The sequence below is a fragment of the Hibiscus syriacus genome, unplaced genomic scaffold (genome assembly GCF_006381635.1).
Source record: "Hibiscus syriacus cultivar Baekdansim isolate YM2019G1 unplaced genomic scaffold, ASM638163v2 tig00110410_pilon, whole genome shotgun sequence".
Taxonomy (NCBI): Eukaryota; Viridiplantae; Streptophyta; class Magnoliopsida; order Malvales; family Malvaceae; genus Hibiscus; species Hibiscus syriacus.
In genome coordinates, this window is record NW_024062726.1 from 70,283 (window position 1) to 91,191 (window position 20,909).

Below are 20,909 nucleotides of genomic sequence, written 5' to 3' on the forward strand. Positions count from 1 at the left end.
GGTTTTGTTAAGTTACCAAATGGTCTTCATTTGTCCAATGTTCTTTATGTTCCCCACTTCACTCATAACCTTATCTTTGTTTCCAAATTAACTCATGATTTAAACTGTGTTGTGTTGTTCTATCTTGATCTTTGCATCTTGCAGGATCTTTACAATGGCATGATGAAGGTGATTGGTAAAGAGTTTAGGGGTCTTTATCTTCTTAGGTTTCCTTCAAATATTGTTTTTTCTGTTTTTGGTTTACAAAATTCTGCTTGTAAATCTTCTACTGTTTCTGAGATTTCACTCAATTTTGTAAATATGTTGATGCAAATAAAACACATCTTTGGTATGCTCGTTTAGGACATGTTCCAGCCTCTCAATTGAATAGATTATCTATATTTCATAACACTCTTTTGCATCATGATTCTGTTCATAATTTCTCTATTTGTCCTTTGGCTAGACAATCTAGGCTTCCATTCCCAATTAGCATTTCTAGGACTAATACTCCCTTTAGCTTGATCCACATTGATTTATGGGGGCCTTATCGAATATCAACTCATGCTTATCATCGTTTCTTCTTGACTATTGTTGATGACAATACTAGGATGTCTTGGGTCTACTTATTGAAGCTTAAAAGTGATATTGTTTTTTATCTTCAAAACTTTATCTCTATGGTTCAAACTCAGTTTTCTGTTTCAGTTAAAATCATACGTATTGACAATGGTCGTGAGTTTTTTAATTCTGAATGTTCTCCCTTGTTTGCTTCCTTGGGAATTATCAATCAAAGTTCCTGTGTACATACTCCTCAGCAGAATGAAATTGCAGAACGTAAATATAGGCATCTTTTGGAGATTGCTCAAAATCTCCATTTTCAATCTCAAGTTCCTTTCAAATTCTGGGGAGAGTGTGGTAGTTTCCTGTTATATCATTAATCGAGTGCCTTCTTCAGTATTATCTTGGAAAACTCCTTTTGAACTTTTATATCATAAATCACCTATTTATGCTCATTTTAGGGTTTTTGGTTGCTTATGTTTTACAACAAATCTCACCCCTCGTGATAAGTTTGATTCTCGTGCTTTTGCTTATGTTTTTTAAGATATTCTCCAACTCAAAAGGGTTACTTGTTGTTTAATCTCGATTCAAAGAAATTGTTCATTAGCAGGGATGTTAAATTTCATGAAGACCAGTTTCCTTTTCATCATTCTTCTTCTTTTTATTATCATGTTTATTCTTTTGTCCCACCTATTCCTTTTGTCCCTGATGCTTATTTTTTGGTTTTAAATTCTCCAAGTTCTCATACTTCTAATTTTTCTGTTCCTCAAAATACTGTTACCACTAATCAAGTTTCTACTCAACCTTCAGCTGCTACTGAACATGTTTCTCCGGTTCATGTCCAGTCTTTTGCTTCAATAAGTGCACATGTCCCTTCCAGGAAATCTTCTCGAGTGTCCAAACCTCCTTCTTGGTTATATAATTGTCTATTCTTGTCAATCTTCCTCACCAGGCCTAGTTTCTTGTTCTCTTTCTTATTCTCATTTACCCACATAAACTCAAGTGTTCTTGTTTTCTATTTCTCAAACTTTTGAGCCTCATTCTTATTCTGAGGCTGTTCAAAATCCCCTTTGGGTTTAGGCAATGAAAGAAGAAATTCATGCATTGGAGTATAACAAAATGTGGTCCCTTGTTCCATTACCACCAAGAAAAATCCTATTGGATGTAAGTGGGTTTACAAAATTAAGTACAAAGCATCAAGTGAGATTGAGCGATATAAAGCTCGTCTGGTTACTGAAGGATACAATCAGCATGAGGGAATTGATTTTGTTGATACATTCTCTCATGTGGTCAAAATAGTTAATATTCGAACTATTTTTGCTCTTTCTTCTGCTTTCAATTGGCCATTGTTGTAGATGGATGTATTCAATGTTTTTTTACAAAGAGGTCTTTCTAAAGAGGTTTATATACAGTTACCAGAAGGGTTTTGTAGTCAGGTGGAATGGGTTGTATGCCGACTAAAAAAATCATTGTATGACCTTAAGCAAGCCTCTATACAGTGGAATCTGAAACTTACAGAAGCATTGATTTCTACTGGCTATGTTCAGAGCAAACATGATTACTCTTTGTTCATTAAGAGGCAGCAAGGTAAAATGGCTTTGTTGTTAGTGTATGTTGATGATTTGGTAATAACTAGTGATAGTAACGTTTTGATTATTGAATTAAAACAAATCTTAAATTGTCATTTTAAGATGAAGGAATTGGGTGGTTTGAAGTATTTTTTTAGCCATTGAAGTATTAATATCAAGGGAAGGAATACTATTGAATCAGTTAAAGTATGCACTTCAGTTAATTAAAGATACTGGTTTGGAAGAAGCAAAGTCTGTTGCTACTCTACTAGAGCAAAATTTGAAATTAACTTCTTTGGATTATGATAAAGTTGTGCAGCATAGTGTTGAAAGTGAAGATGATATGGTTGAAGATAAATCTGTCTACCAAAGACTCATTGGGAGATTGATTTATTTGACATATACAAGGACTGACATTACATATGCAGTTAATTTTCTCCGTCAGTTCATGCAGCAACCTAAAAAATCTCATATGGTGGCAGTTTTAAGAATAGTTAAGTATGTCAAAAAGGAACTAGGGTAGGGAGTTTTGTTGAGAACTTCTACAGATTGTCAAATTTTAGCCTATTGTGACTCATATTGGGGGGTCAACCAATGGCAAGAAAGTTTGTCACATGTTTTTGTATCAAGATTTGTGGTTCGCTGGCTTCATGGAAATCAAAGAAACAAAGTATTGTAGCAAGATCTTCAGCAGAAGTAGAGAATAGAGCTATGACAGTAGTTACCTTTTAGTTAGTTTAGTTACAAGGTTTACTTGCGGAACTTGATATAACTGATTTAAAACATGTAAAGCTCTATTGTGACAATAAAGCTGCTCTTCAAATAGCCATCAATCATGTGTATCATGAAAGGACAAAACATATTAAAATCGATTGTCATTTTGTGAGAGAAAAAATTCATGAGGGACTGATTTAAACAGAACACATTTCAACACATGAACATCTTGCATACATCATGACAAAAGCCTTGGGAAGGCAGCAACACAATTATTTGTTATCCAAGTTGGGAATTGAAAATGTCTTTTAAAACCCAACTTGAGGGGGAGTGTTAAATTTACAGTTAGTTTTTCGTTAATATGTTGTTAGGAGCATTTTGAATTAGTTAGTTTGATAGAAATGGTACTTGTATATAATATGGATGAATTGTAAGTTTATGGATATATGTGAATATGAGAAGTAATTTTTTTACATTCTATTTCTTTGTACTTTAAAATATACGAATAGCCAACGTTAAATGTAACTCTTGTAATGGCCTAATGAGAATCTTAATAAAGATGGGAGTAGTTGATTACACGTTGCCACAAAAAAAAAAAGTTTGAGTGGAGCGGGCACTGTATTGGGTCGTTGTCGGCAGAGTTTCAGAAATAAGGGGATGAAGTGGCTAAATGGCAAGCTTCGGTCGGTTTTACAGAGTTGTTGAGATGATGAAAAAATTGTCTCTTATTATAGTGCTACCTCCATTATACCATTAGTGCCTGGGTCTCTAATTCCATCTCATGCTCAAGTTTCAGTTATAAATACCCCGCTTCGGGATCGGTAATCTGCATTCAGGCTCAGCTGAGTGTTCTTGGATTTGTTCAGATAAGAGAAAAATGGCAGCTGCATTGAAACTTATGTGTGTTATGGGATTGATTGTGCTCATCAGCATTTTGGCGATAGGAAATGTTGCTGCAGCAGGGGAATGTGGCAAATCGTCTCCTGATAATGAGGCACTGAAGCTAGCCCCATGTGCCGAAGCCGCACTAGACGCGAAAGCTCCTGTTTCAGCCGCTTGCTGCGCCAAGGTGAAGAACATGGGTCGAAATCCGAGCTGTCTCTGCGCCATTTTACTATCCAACGCCGCTAAAGCTTCCGGAATCAAGCTCGAGAACGCCATAACCATCCCTAAACGCTGCAACATCGCCAACCGTCCCGTCGGTTACAAATGCGGACGTGAGTCATGATTTTCCTTTGTTCCATTTTTTTTTACACTTCCATTTCCGAGTTCTTACAGCACAAACCGTTTGTTTTGCAGCTTATACGCTACCTTGAAGTGGAGATTTGGGGACCGGAAAATTGATGCTGGAGCTGACTTGTACTACTGAATACGTAGCTTAAGCTCACCTTTGTATGAATAAAAAGCTTAAAGCCATGTTCATATTATTATATCCAATCATGAATAAAATAGTTCATCGTCCATGTTTATGCTTTTTATTATCGTCACCTTTTGAATCACATGCACGGAAACAACACCATTGATAATGTCACATGAAAATCCTAGTCAACTTTGATAAAAATTAGTAAAAAAAAATGGGAAGCGTAAAAACTCTAAAATTACCATATATTTTAGATTTTTTCTATTAAAAATTTATTTTCGTTCATTGAAATTTTATAAATTCAAATTTGTCCCCTTACTTAAAATCCTGCTTTCGTCCCTAATCGGTAGTCTTTGCCCCCGATGAGTTTTAGAGTATGTTATCTTTGGAACTACCATTAACCGAATTAACCGAATTTTTTTTTCTTTAACTGTTAACCGAACCGAACTTTTTTTTCGAAAATATTAACCGAACCGAATAAATTTCGGTTAATTTTTGAATTAACCGAAATTTTTTAGAATTTTCGAATTTAATACTTTTTTAATTTTCGAACATATAATTAATTAAATTTCATATCGAACATATGAACACAAACCCAATCAGCTACCTTTTAGGTTCAAATCGAAAATGCCAATGGAAACTAATCTAAAGAAAATCAAAATAACTTAATCCCATCATTCGTTTGCCTTGCCCTCGTTCCAAGCAAACATGAACCCAGAAAACAAAGGCGGGTGATTCAGAACAAACAAAGATCCACATCTAATTGCCACAATGAAAACAGAGTTATCTTAGGGAACACGAAAGAACATTCAAAACCAACCATTCATGAAAACACACTAGAAGGAAAACCACCCAAATTGCATGAAAAAAATAAAGACCCAATAGTTTATTCATCTTGAAAGACAACACAAAAGAAATTATTAACCCAAAAATCTTACCTCTCAATAGCCAGATTATTTCAAGCAAAGAACTCTTATTCTTTTCTTAAAAACGTGAGAGGTTGTTTGCTTCAACTAGAAAGATAGAAAGAAGACAATAAATAACAAGGCACATTGCTTCCTGTTTATTACTTTTTGTATTTGTTAGCTATAAACTTGTGAAACCACGCACTGCAAGTTCCTATGCTGTTAAACGCGTGCTCCACCTACCCATGCTCGAGTCAGAAAATCCAGAATGCTCGTGCTCCACATTCAAGAAATGGTTATAAGTTACACAAATCAAGGCATAAAATAATTGATAACCGAGTAGTAGGAAGTGGGGGCAGCATGGGGTGAAAAAAATAATAAAAAATATTCAAGGATTAATTCGGTTAATTAACCGATTTCGAACCGAATTAATTGTTAACTGAATATCCAAAAAATCATTAACCGTTAACCGACCGAATTAACCGAACTAATTCGGTTCGATCAATTAACCGAATTAATTCGAAAATTTCAACACCCCTATTTGGAACTACCACTTTCGGTTGTCTTCCATAAAAATATAATTTCATCTGATTTTTTGTACCAAACATTGGAATATACCAATCGGATACGGTGTCGTGTTTTCTGCTTTAGCATTCTCCTATAACCTTTAACACGCGAAGCATGTAAGATCATATTTGGTTTGGGGTTTTACTATGGAAAAGTTTATATTATTAGTTTTAGGATAAACATCGTATTTGTATATTTTTTCTCATAAATTCAAAAAATTTACATTTTGGTCACTTATGCTATCGATTGTTACATTTTTAGTCATTGAGCCTTTAGTTTATATTAATTTGATGACATAACACATGATTCAAAGGGGTTAATTTTTAATTTAATCCTTAAACTTTAGATAAAATATTAATATGACTATGTACTTTAGATAAAATATCATTTTAACCTTTAAATTTTAAATAAAATATCGATTTGACCCATTAATTCGACCACCATCGTCGATCATCGTCAGTCAGCATTTACCGTGTAACATCCCAAAAATCTTGAGTCAACATTTGGGGCGTTGACCCGAGTTAATAATACTGGGTCTAGTGTTATTGGGCTTGTAGAGTAATGTTACCCTTTGATGGTAAAGATTTGGGCCCAATTGGTTAGCCTAGGGGGTGATTTGGAGTAAAAGAGAAATGTGTGGGGACAAAAGTGCAATTACTCCTTTGAGAAAAATAGTTCGATTTTTGGACTTGGTATTTGGTTCTAGCCGTGGGGTTTGTAGAGTAAAAAGGGTAGAGCGACTTCATCCTTGTCTCCATCAGTTATCTTTCTCTTTCTTCTTCCCTTCTTTTCTTCCTCCTCAGTCTTTGTGTTGTTGAAGCAAGTTCTTAAGATAAAAAATAACCTCGCCCCTAAATTTGAATTGAATATGGTCCAATTCAATAAAAGTGCCCCTAAATTCTGAAGATTTACAAATTAATCCTTTAATATATCTTGAAAATATTGGAATAATTTCGAAAAATCACTTGTAAATTTTAAATTATTATAAATCGTTCTCTAGAATATTGATAGTATTTTTTCTAAAATATTTATTAGGTTTTCTTAATGATTTCACATAAATCCCCAGTTAATTGAAATTTTAGTTACGATTTTAACCGTGCATGCATTTGATTTGTATACATGGAATAATAATAAGAATAAGAATAAGAATCATTATAGAGTAATATCCATAATGAATTTTAGGAGGCTTAACCTGGTAATCTTGACCAATCATTTCATATTGGTTAGTTGTATTGAACAGGACTGAAGCTATTGGGTCTTACTGTCAGTGAAGTAGTCACTTATTATCAGGGATTCAAATAACGGTTGTATTTACGTTTTCGATCACTTTGTGTTTATCGCGATTAACGACATAGCGGACGCTATTACGAGGATTGCGGGTATCGGCGTATCGTGGACATATAATAACGGTCACAGAGGACACCACTACCATTATATTGCGGGATTGCGAGATTACTAAGATTGCGGGTATCGGCGCTTTGCGAGGATTGTTAGTAGAAATAGTAGGACGAAGTGGCTAAATCGCAAGCTTTTGACGGTTTTACAGAGTCGTTGTGATGATTACAAATGGTAGAATACTTTGATGTATGATGGGACTAAAACAAGAAGCAGATAATTAATTCTTAAATCAAAGTGCTACAATTATAAAATTCTCTCTTCTTATAGTGCCACCTCCATTATACCATTAGTGGCTCGGTGCTCAAGTTTCAGTATAAATACCCTGCATTCAGATTCCAAGGTCAGGTTCAGCTGAGAGTTCTAGGATTTGTTCAGATAAAAGAAAAAATGGCAGCTGCATTGAAACTTATGTGTGTTATGGGGTTGATTGTGCTTGTTAGAAAAAATGGCAGCTTATACACTTCCTTGAAGTGGAAATTTGGGAACTGGAAAACTGTTGTAAAAGTGCTGGAGCTCACTTATACTACTGAATATGTAGCTTAAGCTTACCTTTGTATGAATAAAAAGCTTAAAGCCATATTATTATATCCAATCTTGAATAATAATTTTCAAGATAATTGTGGTCTGTGGGGCGCAGCAATTGAAGGTTGTCTTTAACTTTTTATGGTGTGTGTCATCTTTAGAGACAATTTGTGAGTGCTCATGAAGTGGAAAGGTGGGGCTTTTAGTGTTTCAGGTAACCTCAAAGAGAGTTTTAAAGGGAAAAAATGTTCTGTCAAATTCATCCTTTTGACTTGTTTAAAGCAAAAACTACAACTGGGTTTAATTCATGTCCTTTGGATTGTAAATGAAGGATCTAAAGAAGATAAGAAAATTATGATAAGACTTGGATAACAAGTATTATTCCTATCCAAAACAAAAGGCAAAAGCAGAAAAAGAATCCATCCATGGATACTAGATTACTCAAGCAAAAGCAGAAATTTCATCATCTATGATATTACATCAAGTCACTTGAGCACATATCCTTCACAGAACCAAAAAGAAGAGCAAGTTCCATTATCCTTTACAGTAAACAACGGTGACCTATATAACTAAATTTATTTGTTTGGCTCGAGAAAGTAATACCGGTAAGCTGGCTGCGAGGTTTTGATTGCTAAAGTCCATCTACCACATGTATAACCAGAGATTGATTAAACCGCTATCTGTATGTTCCTAATTCCTATGAACTTGCTAAGGATAAATTCAACAAACAGAGATGCAATACTATCATAAAAAGGATAAAGGGAATATGGTGAAGTCATTTAAAGTCTTTTTCATATTATTTGATCGATCAAACTTTATTAAAAACAGTATTATTCTTGATATGAATTATGATCGCATGATATGATCGGTATAAAACTCATGTGACTATGGATATCTGACTAATGGTACCTTGATATGAGTATGTTGAGAGGAAAACGAGCTCTTAGTAATATGGAGACCCTGCAGAAAGAAAATATAGCAAAATAAAAACAAAGATGTCAACCTTAGAGTTAAAAGATTCTCCACTATGCTCAGTATATCCCATCAGATAATTTCATACCTTCCCACCAGTTTCCTCTTGTTGCACTCCCCGAATCATCTTCTCCACCATCTTTCTTGTACTATAATGATATGAAAACATGTTAGTAGATTCCTAAATCGAAAGACTCGTCAAACTAAAGAATGTTTTCGATATGTGATGCCCATAGGATAAGTTGTGCACGCACCACAGGGTTCAATCCAGATCCCTGGCTCTGGGGACTAGGGATACATCTTGTCCGCCATAGTAGATCGACGAACTTAAAGGACACGGCTGCACTCTCTGCTCCTGATATATGTAACTCTCGTCTCGTACATTCCGATTTTCACCTTCATGTCCTTTGGAAGAATCACCTGATGATTTACAGTGAACTGAGAATTCAAGAACTACTTGGTGTTTTAGAATCATTAGGGATAAAAGAACTAATTTGTAAAAGCCAAGAACTATAAAAAAAAGTGGTCTTGTTTGGGTATAATGTTCAACAAAAAACGAACCAACGTATGATATAACAAAAGTGCGCCAATTCATTTCCCAGTCATGTAAAAGCTAAGACTGATGCACAAACCAGAGGGTCCAGGATTTGTGTTCCATGGCTGACCTCTGGCCCCAGCAGGATGTAAAGAATCCCTTCCAAGTACCTAAATCAACACTAGCTTGGAGAAATTAAAATTTGCTAAACAAAATCTAAAAAGACTAAGACAATAGAGACGCACAAAGAGATTAATGGTCTCAATAGAGAGCTTGCATGCATTTGAGAAAGAAGAAACCATGGAAAAAGAAACAAGAAAAGAGTATCAAAGTAACATCAAACAAATAAAACCAAACAACTTTAGAACAATAGTTTCTTGAACCGTCTCAAATTGCCCAATTGAAAAAAAAAAAGATCCAATCTTTGAAAATAAACAATAAAAAACTCAAAACCCCATTATCAAGAACATGGAATACCTATGAAATACCTTAGAGGGAGGAGTAAATATAGAGCCGAAAATCCCAGTGGAAGGTGACGGAGAATCTTTTGAACCAAAGAGCTCTGAAGTAAAGGAAGAAGATGACGACCCCACTTTTTTCTTTCCCTCCATTCTTTTGTTCTCAACAAATTGCACCTACTGATTCTAATCAAATCTTTTAAGCCTATGAATAATCCTTGTTTAGCATCCAACAAAATGAGACACGTATATAGAGAGAGATACATTTGCAAGAAACAAAGCACCGTCAAGATAAAAAAGGAAAGAAACAAAAAGGAAAAGAGAAAAGATGGAACTTGGAAAGAAAGGAAAGGCGTAAAGAATGGGGAAAAGAAAGGAAAGACACGTGAAGATGGAGCCTCTTGTTTTAAGAAAGAGAGAAATCACAGATAAAAACAACTCATTTTTGGGTCATGAATTTATAAGGCAGTTGTCGCCGACGGCGATCATTTGGTGCTTTGAATTTGTTGAGAAATAACATAGATTTCATTGCCATAAGTCGACTCAGTGGATAATAACAATTCCCTGAAGGTTCTGCTTGCACTGACAGTGTGTTCCATCTGGATTTTAGATCAACATTCTCACTATTGAACTCGATTTGACTCACTTGACCTGACTTGAGCTGATCAGTGAGTCAGTGAGCACCCCACTCTATGAGCTTTCCCTTTGTCGTGGGTCTTCTGCATTCCACTTCCATTTTCTGTCATTGCTTTATTTGTAGTTAATGGATAGGGAGAAGCGGAGAACTACACTTGCACTTTAAGTTAATCTTGGTAACAAAAATATTTGAATATATTATATAAGATTCTTTTTTTGGCACAGTTTATTGTAAAACACAGCTATTTTCTGCAATAAAAATAATTTGAATATATTATCTAAGATTTTGGTTATAATATCTAAACATTTATAAAAAGTATTGTTGTAATTGACTTTAATCATACTTTAATATATTGCTCTTAATTATAATTTTTAATTATTTTGATAATTTGGTTAATATATATAATGGAGATGTTAAATGACATAATCTTTGTTTTACATGTTGAATCCAAACTATTCGTGTAACATATGTGATCATGTTTGAAATTTGATCCAAGTATTTTAAATTCTCTCCTTGTTAAGTCCAAGCTAATGTTTGATGCTCTAGTAGATTGCTAGATTGACGAAAGGACAAGATTGAAACCATATCCGACAATTTGAGACTTAATGAAAATATCTTGAAATCTATATACCAATACAAAATCTAAAAATAATATGGGGATATTGGGCGCAATTAACTCTTTAAACTGATTTAATCCCTAAATCTGGTCCAAAACAAAAAATATCCCTAAGTCTTAAATCCTAAACCAGGCTAAAGCATAAAACCCAATACTTTTGGTAAGTTGAAATGGCTCAGATTAGATGTGAGAAGTAGCATATTTGATATTAATAACTACACTATAGTACAACCGAGCAACCTGCTAAATGCCAGAAGGCAATAGACAAGATCCAATGAAGAGGTAAAAGATATTGAAAACAAATCCTCCAGAAAAAACCTACCATACTCTGGCTTATCAATGTGTGGTTTTTTCTTCATTGAGCTCATGAATGCTTTGAATATCAGCAACCTGGGGCCATCAATCTTTGTACCATCTAATCTAATTGGCTTAATTATAAAATAAGTTCTTAAACTATTTATTTTTTCTAAATAGGTGTCCGAGCTTTTTTTTAATCATTTAAGTGTCTAACGTTACAAACGTTATTACTTTAGGTGCCCGTGTAACGTCCCAAATTCTGGGCTAGTAGTTTTGGGTTTACCGTAGAGGTAAGTGGACCCCGTAGAATTTATAATTCAAGTTTTTGGGCTTAATTGGGTTGGTCTTAGGCCTAATTAGACATAAAAATGAGATTTTTATATAGTAAGAAGATGAGGAGGGACCAACAGTGTAATTACCCCGTTTTTGAGGATGAGAGCTTTTATATCTCTTATGCAATTTTCTTCCTCTCATTTTCCACTTTCTTTTTTCTTCCTCATCAAGCTTCTTAATCCAAAGGTGAACCCTTGAACCATTTCTTACCCTTTTAAAACTTCAATTTCGTTTATAATTTCCCCCCAACAACATCATTTTAAGGAATCAAGGCTTTGGGTTCTTTGGTTGAAAGAAAAAATGATAGGTTTTCATCCAAGCTATGGTGGAGGATGATTACTAGATAAAGGAACTCCATTTCGAGATTCAAACACTAAGGTAGTGTATTTCTAATCTTTTGGAGTATTAAGCTTCCAGAAATTTCAAGAATTTGCTAAGATTTGTGTAGTTGAGCATATTAGGAGTATCGATATTAGGCCCCATTTTCGCAGTAGAATGCATTTTTGGTACTGATAATCATAGGAGTATTGATACTTGACCCTAGGGTATTGATACTACATCTAGAGTATCGAAACTACCCATTTTGTATGGTTAGATTCGGCTCGATTAAGTTTCGTAAGAGCTAGGGATAGTCCGTAAGGATAAAACTTAGTCCGTGAAGGACATAAATGGCCAAAGGGGCCCAGTGACACTCGTAGGAGTGGGTTACAACCAGTGTAACCATAGCAGGCATAATACGTCCAAGAATCTTCAGTGAACATGTAACATATATTTATGAATGAAAGATCAATGCACAAGGTATACCGACGAGAGGTATGACCAATCAATCAGATTATGAGACAGTAGTGTCATAAACCGTAAGAACGATCGAGAGTGTTGGACATACAACTACTCATTCAGTTCGAGGAAGAATTGAGGGAAAACATAGTAATATCGAATAGAGTATCGCTACCTAGAAATGAACCCGAGTTAGATATCAGGCCAACCAGAACCTCAGCCAGTAAACACATTAATCGTCATGGAGTCTCGAAACGTGTTGAGATTTCTCCAAAGTCTACAAATGACTAAAATACCCTTAAGTAGCGTATAACTAGACCAGTACAAATTATTAGTAGTAACAGATTAATTAACTCTCGCATAACGTTCTAGTCGAGAGAACGAGCGAGATAACAGCTAGAAGCAGAAACAGTAACAGTTAAAAGCAGTAACAATTAGGATGTCATAAAACTAGCCTTTGTGTGACACTCGGGAAACAGATAGGACATCCGAGTTACTTTAGTAGTAGGGCGATTATCTTGTTTGTCAGTATGTTCAGGTATATATCAGTCAGTACCAAGACACTTCTTTCTCTAGTTGGGTGTAGATACCCAAGACTCGAAGGAGTAAGTTGGTCGGGTGTACATTTCTGATGCAATTTCGAATCTCACCCTAGTGTACCCGAGTGTATACAGGCAGGCTAGAGGGGTGCGTGAGCTCCGATATGCAGTCTCTCAGTTGCACCATGATGCATGCCACAACTTTATGTTGTTGTTGTGTATCAGATATTATTATCTGGTAGGATAGAGTGGTGTGTGAGCTTTGACACCACTGCCAACACCGTCCTTGCCATCTCCCTAGTCGGACGATGTTGTCCTCGCTATTGAGATGATCGTCGAGGCATCGTGGAGTCACAATGGACATTCACGATTTAGGCCCCTTGGAGTCACGATTTAGTCGAGATAGTCGTCATTGCTGTCGAGTAATTAGTCGTCGGTGGAGACGCGACTAGGTGGAGGTTCGAACGACGGCAATGGTGACGGCCAGCGTGAGTATAAGGATTAGATTTAGGTTTTTCAAAGTTTGGGGGAGGTTTTTTAAATTTTCAAAAATGTTGGGCTTTTTATGTATAATTTTAAGTTTTTTATTTTAAATAAAAATTTTGAAATTACCAGATTGTGACACATGTCACTTAACGGAATTTTTAACGGTTATTACGGCCTAGTCATCTAAAATGGTAACATTTGTGACGTTAAACACTTAGATGATTCAAAAAAAAAAGATATAATTTAGACATTTATCTAATTCAACACTCTGATTGGAGGACAACCTAAATTTCGTTATTCTATGTTATTAAGCTCACAATAGACTTAAACATAATTTTCTTTTAAACAAAACTAAGTTTTCATTAAATAAGAAAGAGGATATATAAAATATAATACAATCTCAATATAAAAATTCAAAGAATATAAAAAAAAAATAAAACTAAAAATCTTTCCTGAAATGCACGTTTCATCTTTTATGACTAAAACGCAATTAACATCATACCATAATGCATTCAAAATATATGTTTCTGTTAACTATAACGTTTAAAAATATGTTCCAAGCCTATACTTTTCCGTAAATTTTGAGTTTTAAGGTATGCTTATTTTATATGATTCATTTACATTTCGCGATTAAGTACGTCAACTAAATTCATTAATCTAATTTATTTTTCTATTATTTACGGATATTTCATAAACTGTTTTCACTTCAAAATAAGCACAAAAAAATACACTCATTGGTCACTCCAATGAAAACGTACATTTTAAAATAATCGAGTAACTAAAACGTACAATTTTAACGATCGGTGATCAAAATGAAACCAAAACACAAAGTATGACATTGGAAACAAAAATGGTTGGTGAATAAATACTTAGTTTACTCTTAAAAAATATGCTTAATATAAAAATAAATATCTAAACTATACTAAAAGTTAACTTTTGTTGCTTAAAGAATTTTTCGTTAAAGATAAGTTCTAATATTTTTTTTTGTTATACTTTAGGGTGCATACGTTAAAATAATCATTAAGTGACATGTGTTAAATTTAGATTTTTTTAAATATATTTTTAAATAATATTTTGTTTTTAAAAAAGTATTCAAAAATATATAAACATAACACGTGTCGCTTAATGATTTTTGTAATGATAGGTACCTAAAAGTGTAATGAAGAAAATGTTAAACACTTATTTTTAATAAAAAAAAAATTAGACATCAAAAATTAACTTTGATTATAACTTACACAATTATTTTTATATTAAATTTAAAAATATTATAAATGTACCAAGAAAAAATTTATAACTAATCAAGATGATATTTTATTTGTTATCATACTGATCTTCCATGTTTTGGACCTTACGATTGGATTTGGATACCCGATTTGTGTTCGTTGATAGTATTTTCACGTCGCTCAACTATGATTTTTCTCTTGTTTAGAAAAATATATTTATTATGTGTTTAGTTTACGATTGTTGTCGTAAACCTTCATTGTAATTTGGATATTTTTTTATTTTTAATAAAATTAGTGGCTTCTATAAAAAAATATTTATATTAAGCTCTATATAATATTAGTAGATTTTACCAATAGTTAAAAAACTTAAGATAAAATTTTCGGTGAACTTAAAGAGTAGAATCTCTTTTAACAGCACGAGTCGAGCAAAATTTTAACGATCTTAACGAGCAACGAGTCGAGTCGAGCAACAAAAGTTTTTGACGAACACCAATCGAACATTGTCTAACTCACGACCAACTCGCTCGATAAACACCTATAAATATAAAAGAATATCATAATTTGAGATATAATTATCTTAAAACTTTTAGGAATATAGTTATCATGTTATAGGATCGATTTAAAACTTGTAGTATGGGTTAAAAACTTAAAATATGTTTGGGGTGTTTTTAGATGATGTGATTAGGGTATCTATTTTCGGATATGGATATTATCCAATTAAAAAATTCGGATCACTTAAAATTACGATTCCTATTTGACTCAAAATATCAAATATCAGAATTTTCAGATCATATATTTGAATATTCGAGTCAGAATATAAATTTTAATTTAATAAAAAATTTAAATTTAAATGTAATATTTTATAATTTATACAATATATTATATACCTTGACTATATATTTATTTATTTATCAAAATATACTTGAATAATTCTATAACAAATACTTAGAAGGCCTGAAAAATAAATAATTTCAAATGATTTAAAAATGAAAAAAAAATTCAAAGCTGTTTATCTTGGGGCTTTGGGGGTCTGGGGCTGGGGCGTTGGGGCGATGCGGTGCTGGGGCTGAGGCGTTGCTGCGATATAGGGCCAAATTTTTGGATTGATTCAATGGATCAATAGATCGGATTTTATGCACCGTATATGTAATATGTGTTCAGAAATATTTATTATTTTGGTGTTGTCTTCGGGCATTGCGAGACTATATTGGTATAAATTAAACCGATATATAATTTATGAAAGTGTCAAGTATGAATGTGCAAATCAACTAATGTGATTATGTTTACATGTTTTTATTTATATTTATAATCTTTATTAAGACTATTTATTTACCTGATTACCTCATTGAGCTTTGTGAAACTCGCTCTGTGTGTCTATTGCTTTTGCATGAGCTCGGTCGGTTAGACTCGTTTCAAATTGCATTGTAGAGGCAGATGTAATATTTTATTTTAGGAGCGAACCTATAAATTTTTAAGAGGAGATGAAGAATTTATAAAATTGATAAACATATTTCAATAGAAAACACATAAAAAATCTATAATATACGACAATTTTAAATTTTATGAGCAAGCTCATCTTCGGTTGCCTTAATTTTATGAGCAAGCTTCACTTCAACCAGTTGAGCTAATAGTTTCTCATGACCTTCATTCAATTCAACAAGCCTTTCTTCTAGACCTTTCACATTGTTTTCACAAACAGTAAGTGTCGTTGAAACGTCGTCGTTTTCTGGTATATCGAACATTATGATTTATGGGGAAAAGGAAAGAAGAATTTACTGAAAACTTTCATGTTTAGGCTATGATAGATTCTAAAAACACGATATATTTCACGAGAAGAAAGATGAAAACAAAAAAGGTTTACAGTATATATATATATATATATATATATAGTGAGGTCTCATTTCTCATGAGCGACAGGCTTTCAAAATGTCCTCAATCTCTGGATCATCCCCTGCTTCTTTATCCTGCCAAGTTAAAAGGATTTCAAGCCAATGTTAGAGACAAAATGAATCTGAATCAATGACAAGTTAATACTGGTCTCAGATGAAATACTTGGTAAAATACTCATTCTAATTATGCCCAGTAGATCTTGTGCAGTTTGGATTTTTGTAATCTTTTCAGGTAACGTACCTTGTGAACGTATAAAATGTTCTTTTTGCCAGGACCTGCTACTAAAATTCCACCTTGACGCCTGCGGTGAAAAAAATAATAATGTGTACAAGTTAACACTTAAAATAGTCTTTGTGCAACACTGGATAAATTAAATTAAGGCAGAAAATCATTGTTATCATACAAGATTTAATCTTGCGTATAAATTGAAGAAGTGACAACTGACAAGATCCTAGTAACTTGTAAATTTTAAGTTCATATCAAAGGTAACAATTTTCGCAGAATGTACATATCTTATGCAAGACTAGCTTGTGAATCTCATCAGTGTTAATCATATCGTGATGAAACAGTCGACATACCAGCCGCCTCTCTTGACAGTGTCTTCCTCAAATGAAAGCTTCCAGTCTTGTCGGTAGCCTTCCATGTACAACTGTATTATCTTAAGACCTGCCTGCAAGTTAAGAAAATACCTCAATGAGTACGATTGGTAGAATCACAGAAATCAAATATCATTTCTAACAAACCAAAGCCATCAATTGTACAATGCTTTCTTTCTTTTTTTCTTTTTACATACTTTGGGGGTAAATGTGGTTGCAAACCCAGAAACAAATCTTAATGCATCGTATGACGAGTGGCTCGGATCTGCATAAACTTCTGAACCAAAACCAGGATAAAAACAACATTTTATTGTCAATATAATAAGATACCAAACAATATGCAGGAGCAGCAGGAGTGGATTTTTCCTACCTCCTTTGAATTTAGTTTGTACTGCAAATGTTTTTGCCTGCGTCAGATAATAGCATTAGTCATCACAACGGTCCAGCCTAGTTCATATTTTCATGCATGATTGTAAAATTTCATGGAAATTTCTTCTACAACATGAGGAAAATAATACATAAGCCACCAAATTAAAACAAGCTACAAATGTAATCTCGTGCACTTGCCTGTTCAATGCTTCCAGGTCCAATTAAAACAAGTGCAGCACCTGCTTTGTCCATTACATCCTGCCATGGTACACAGCAAAAGTCAGAGTCGGATGGGTTTTCAAGTTTGGGTTTATTAGTTTGCAGTAGCTTACCTTCTTGAATGCAAGATAATCAGCCCGTTTGCGGCAAAAAACACATCTAAAAGCAATGAAAGACTAAGAACTATTAGGAATCTTAAGTTAAAGCTTCAAATTAACACACCACGACAAAAGATCAAACACTTTGAACGCGTCCAACAAATTAATAATCACCCAAAATGGCGGGCAAATGCTACAACAGCTTTCCTGTCTTTCCATAAATCAGAAATAGGAATTTCATTTCCATTCAGATCAAATACTTTGACCGTATCCAACAAATCAACAGTATCTTCACTCACTGCGGAAGATTCGAGTCCTGTTAACAAAAAAACCGAGCGATTTCAAGTTCAACCCTTTGATCAGCTTCAAATTAAAGCACAAAATTTGGAGCAACTAATACTTTCCGGTAGAGCCAGAGACCGCGGAGACCACCGGCGGATTCCGTGGAGTGGAGATTTTATTATCGTTTATACGGTGTTTGAGACCGAATGTCGATGGTTGGTTGAGAAATAGGCGGGCCAAAAGGTTATTGTGGTTCCCGTTGGATTGGAAAGTGTTTGGCAAAAGACTTGTGGAGAGAGAAAGCGCCATGTTTTTGTGGATTGCGATTTCTAATTCGTTACAGAGGAAGAAAGAAAGAAAGAAAGTTGCGGTAGTGTGAACCGTTGGTTGTTTTATGGCAGCCGTTCTAACACGTGGTAAGAGATTAGCGATTATAATTAAACCATGTGCACCATTACGATGATTTTTATTGGATAAATTATATGTTTAGTATCTAAATTATTATTTTTCTTTTATTTTAATATCTAAGTTTTATATTTTTTTCAAAATTATATTTAATGTTTTGTTTTAGGTCTTGAGCATAACAATGAACTAATTTTACAATTCCATCTTTAGTAAGTTCACGAAGGAAATGGAATCCGACGTCTATATGCTTCGACCATATAATAAGAGATTCTTTGAAAGCTCAATAGTTGAATTATTATCACCAAAAAATGGTTGTGCTATCACTTCGCATATGATTCAAATAGCCCAAAATTCTCCTTAACCAGGCGGCTTGACAGGCACACGAGGCTGCTGTAATAAATTCAGCTTTTGTGGTAGACAAAGTGACTATAGGTTGTTTCTTTGATGATCAAGAACCAGCTACAAAATTCTGTAGAAATACAAGCTGGAAGTACTCTTTCTATCGTCTAAACCTCTCGCATAATCATTATCTGTGTAAACGATTAGCTCCGCATTTCCTCCTTTCTTGTAAAATATGTCAAACCCAAGTGTTCCTTTTATGCATCTTAAAACTCTCTTGGCAGCTTGAAAATGTAACTCAGTAGGATGCTCCATATACCTGCTCAAAAGACTTACAGCATACATCATATTAGGACGGGAAGTAGTTAGATACATCAAATTGTTGATCAATTGCTTGTAACGTCTACCGTCCACCCTCACTCCGTTTTCATCTTTAGTAAGTTTGCATCCTAGAACAATTGGATTATAAACTGAATTGCATTTATTCATATTGAACCTTTCCAACATCTCCTAGGCATATCTCTTTTGAAAAATAAAGACTTAATTGTTTTCCAAGGAAATACTTCATTTTTCCAAGGTCTATCATGTCAAACTCATGCATCATAAATTTTTGAAATTCAAGAAACATTTGTCCATCATCATTAGTAAAAATCAAATCATCAACATAAAGACAAGCAATCAAGCTTTTACCTCATTTTCCGGTTTTGATGAACAAAGTATGCTCGTGAAGACGTAGCTGAAAACCTTCTTTTACAAATTATGACTCTATATGACTATACCAAGCTCGTGGTGCTTGTTTTAGTACATATAAACCTTTTTCAACCGGTAAACTTTTTGTTCGGCACACTTTGTTTCATACCAAGGTGATTGCTCAGTATAAACTTCTTTATTAAGTTCCCCATGAAGAAAGACAGATTTAACATCAAACTGGAATATTTTTCATCCCTTTTGAGCAGCTAAAGAGATATCAATCAAATTGTTTCAAGTCGAGTTACAGGAGTAAAAACTTCAGTGTAGTCAATGACATGCTTCTGCGCATAACCCTTTGCAGCCAAGTGCGCTTTATACTTCTTAATTTCATCATTTTCATTAGCTTTGTTTTACACACCCACTTTATACTTGCTATGATACTAAGTGTTAACAATATCAAAAGACGTTTCAGAAAGAAAAGAAAAAGTCTGCCATATTAAGAAAATAAATATGGTTATATATAAATAGAACCTTACAAGAAGAAACAAAAAATAATCCTGGAAACCCTAATCAAGAGAACAACTTTAACTTAACCACAAACAAATTATTCCTATTAAATAGGGATTATTAAAACAAGATAGCGAATCAAAACAAATCTTGACTAATTCAACTACTTTAACATTAAAAAATAACAGAACAACGGAATTGATATTTTATTTTATTTTTCAATGATGATGTGATATTATCTTATGTTGACACTTCAATATTATTGTTAAGTTTTTAATGACGGATACTAAGATAAAATCTAAATTGGACATTAAATATGATTCTGAAAAACATAGAATTTGAGTATCAAAACAAAAAATTTAGGTACTAAACTATAATTTACCTTTTATATTATGACCTACTCCCAATGTAAATTTTTAAAATTTAGTCCTTTATTTTTATTTCATTAAGAGAATCTCTCGGGTTCCTCTCGATTTTTAATATTGAATAAAATGATACCTACAAAAAGGGAACAATATAATCATGTCAAATTCGGAAGTGAATGGTTAAAGCTAACTAATCACAACATAAATATATTCCGTCAAATTTTACATATTTTTTTAATTAAGTACTAATATAAGAAAAGTAGACAGATATAGGTATTAAAATGTGAGTTACTCCATTTCTTTAAAAAAAATAAACTATGCCAATAGTCCCCTTTGTTTTTGGTCTGTTTGACTTTGGTCACTGGTTTTTTAATTAAGTGTGTTTGGTCCCTAAAGTTATCTATCTATCTAATTCAAGTCTCTCACCGTTAACTTCCATTACCCCATTAACCGAAGTCTGAGCTGATAATTAAAAAAAACCGCGTGACTATTCGCCTCTGCAACGGAGGTTTCTTTGATGGTGGGTGTCTTCCATGGCTGAAACTCACGAGGAGAAGTGTATGATTTTGTCTGAAGGGAAATTAAAATGGTCGCGGGTGGCAGTAATTAACGAACTATTCTCTATATTAAGCAGACGAGTAATTGATAGCAAAATGTATTCATTCATAACAGTGAGGGCTTTACGCTTATTTATACATCTTGTTTACT

At 33.7% G+C, this 20,909-nt stretch overlaps 2 protein-coding genes and 2 long non-coding RNA genes across 4 annotated transcripts; 1 reads left to right on the plus strand and 3 right to left on the minus strand.

Annotated features, from left to right (window-relative positions):
- The first annotated feature begins 3,654 nt into the window (after nucleotides 1–3,654).
- Nucleotides 3,655–7,632, plus strand: LOC120124048 (non-specific lipid-transfer protein-like). The gene is made up of 2 exons (XM_039142808.1): nucleotides 3,655–4,033; nucleotides 7,499–7,632. The coding sequence occupies exons 1-2, from the start codon at nucleotides 3,694–3,696 to the stop codon at nucleotides 7,513–7,515; spliced, it is 357 nt and encodes a 118-aa protein (XP_038998739.1). The 5' UTR covers nucleotides 3,655–3,693; the 3' UTR covers nucleotides 7,516–7,632.
- A 373-nt stretch (nucleotides 7,633–8,005) lies between these two features.
- LOC120124006 lies at nucleotides 8,006–15,346 on the minus strand. Its single transcript, XR_005516241.1, has 3 exons — nucleotides 15,335–15,346; nucleotides 12,818–12,821; nucleotides 8,006–8,107 (listed from the first exon to the last, which is right to left on the minus strand). It is a non-coding gene; the product is annotated as an uncharacterized LOC120124006 (long non-coding RNA).
- On the minus strand, nucleotides 8,399–9,211 carry LOC120124005. Its single transcript, XR_005516240.1, has 4 exons — nucleotides 9,173–9,211; nucleotides 8,795–8,960; nucleotides 8,629–8,689; nucleotides 8,399–8,528 (listed from the first exon to the last, which is right to left on the minus strand). It is a non-coding gene; the product is annotated as an uncharacterized LOC120124005 (long non-coding RNA).
- Nucleotides 15,347–16,195: 849 nt separating the features above from the next.
- On the minus strand, nucleotides 16,196–18,322 carry LOC120124056 (thioredoxin-like protein AAED1, chloroplastic). The gene is made up of 9 exons (XM_039142814.1): nucleotides 18,018–18,322; nucleotides 17,788–17,929; nucleotides 17,629–17,674; nucleotides 17,495–17,554; nucleotides 17,298–17,334; nucleotides 17,125–17,204; nucleotides 16,910–17,001; nucleotides 16,572–16,632; nucleotides 16,196–16,405 (listed from the first exon to the last, which is right to left on the minus strand). Exons 1-9 carry the CDS (start codon nucleotides 18,202–18,204, stop codon nucleotides 16,346–16,348), a joined length of 765 nt encoding a protein of 254 aa, XP_038998745.1. The 5' UTR covers nucleotides 18,205–18,322; the 3' UTR covers nucleotides 16,196–16,345.
- Nucleotides 18,323–20,909: the final 2,587 nt, after the last annotated feature.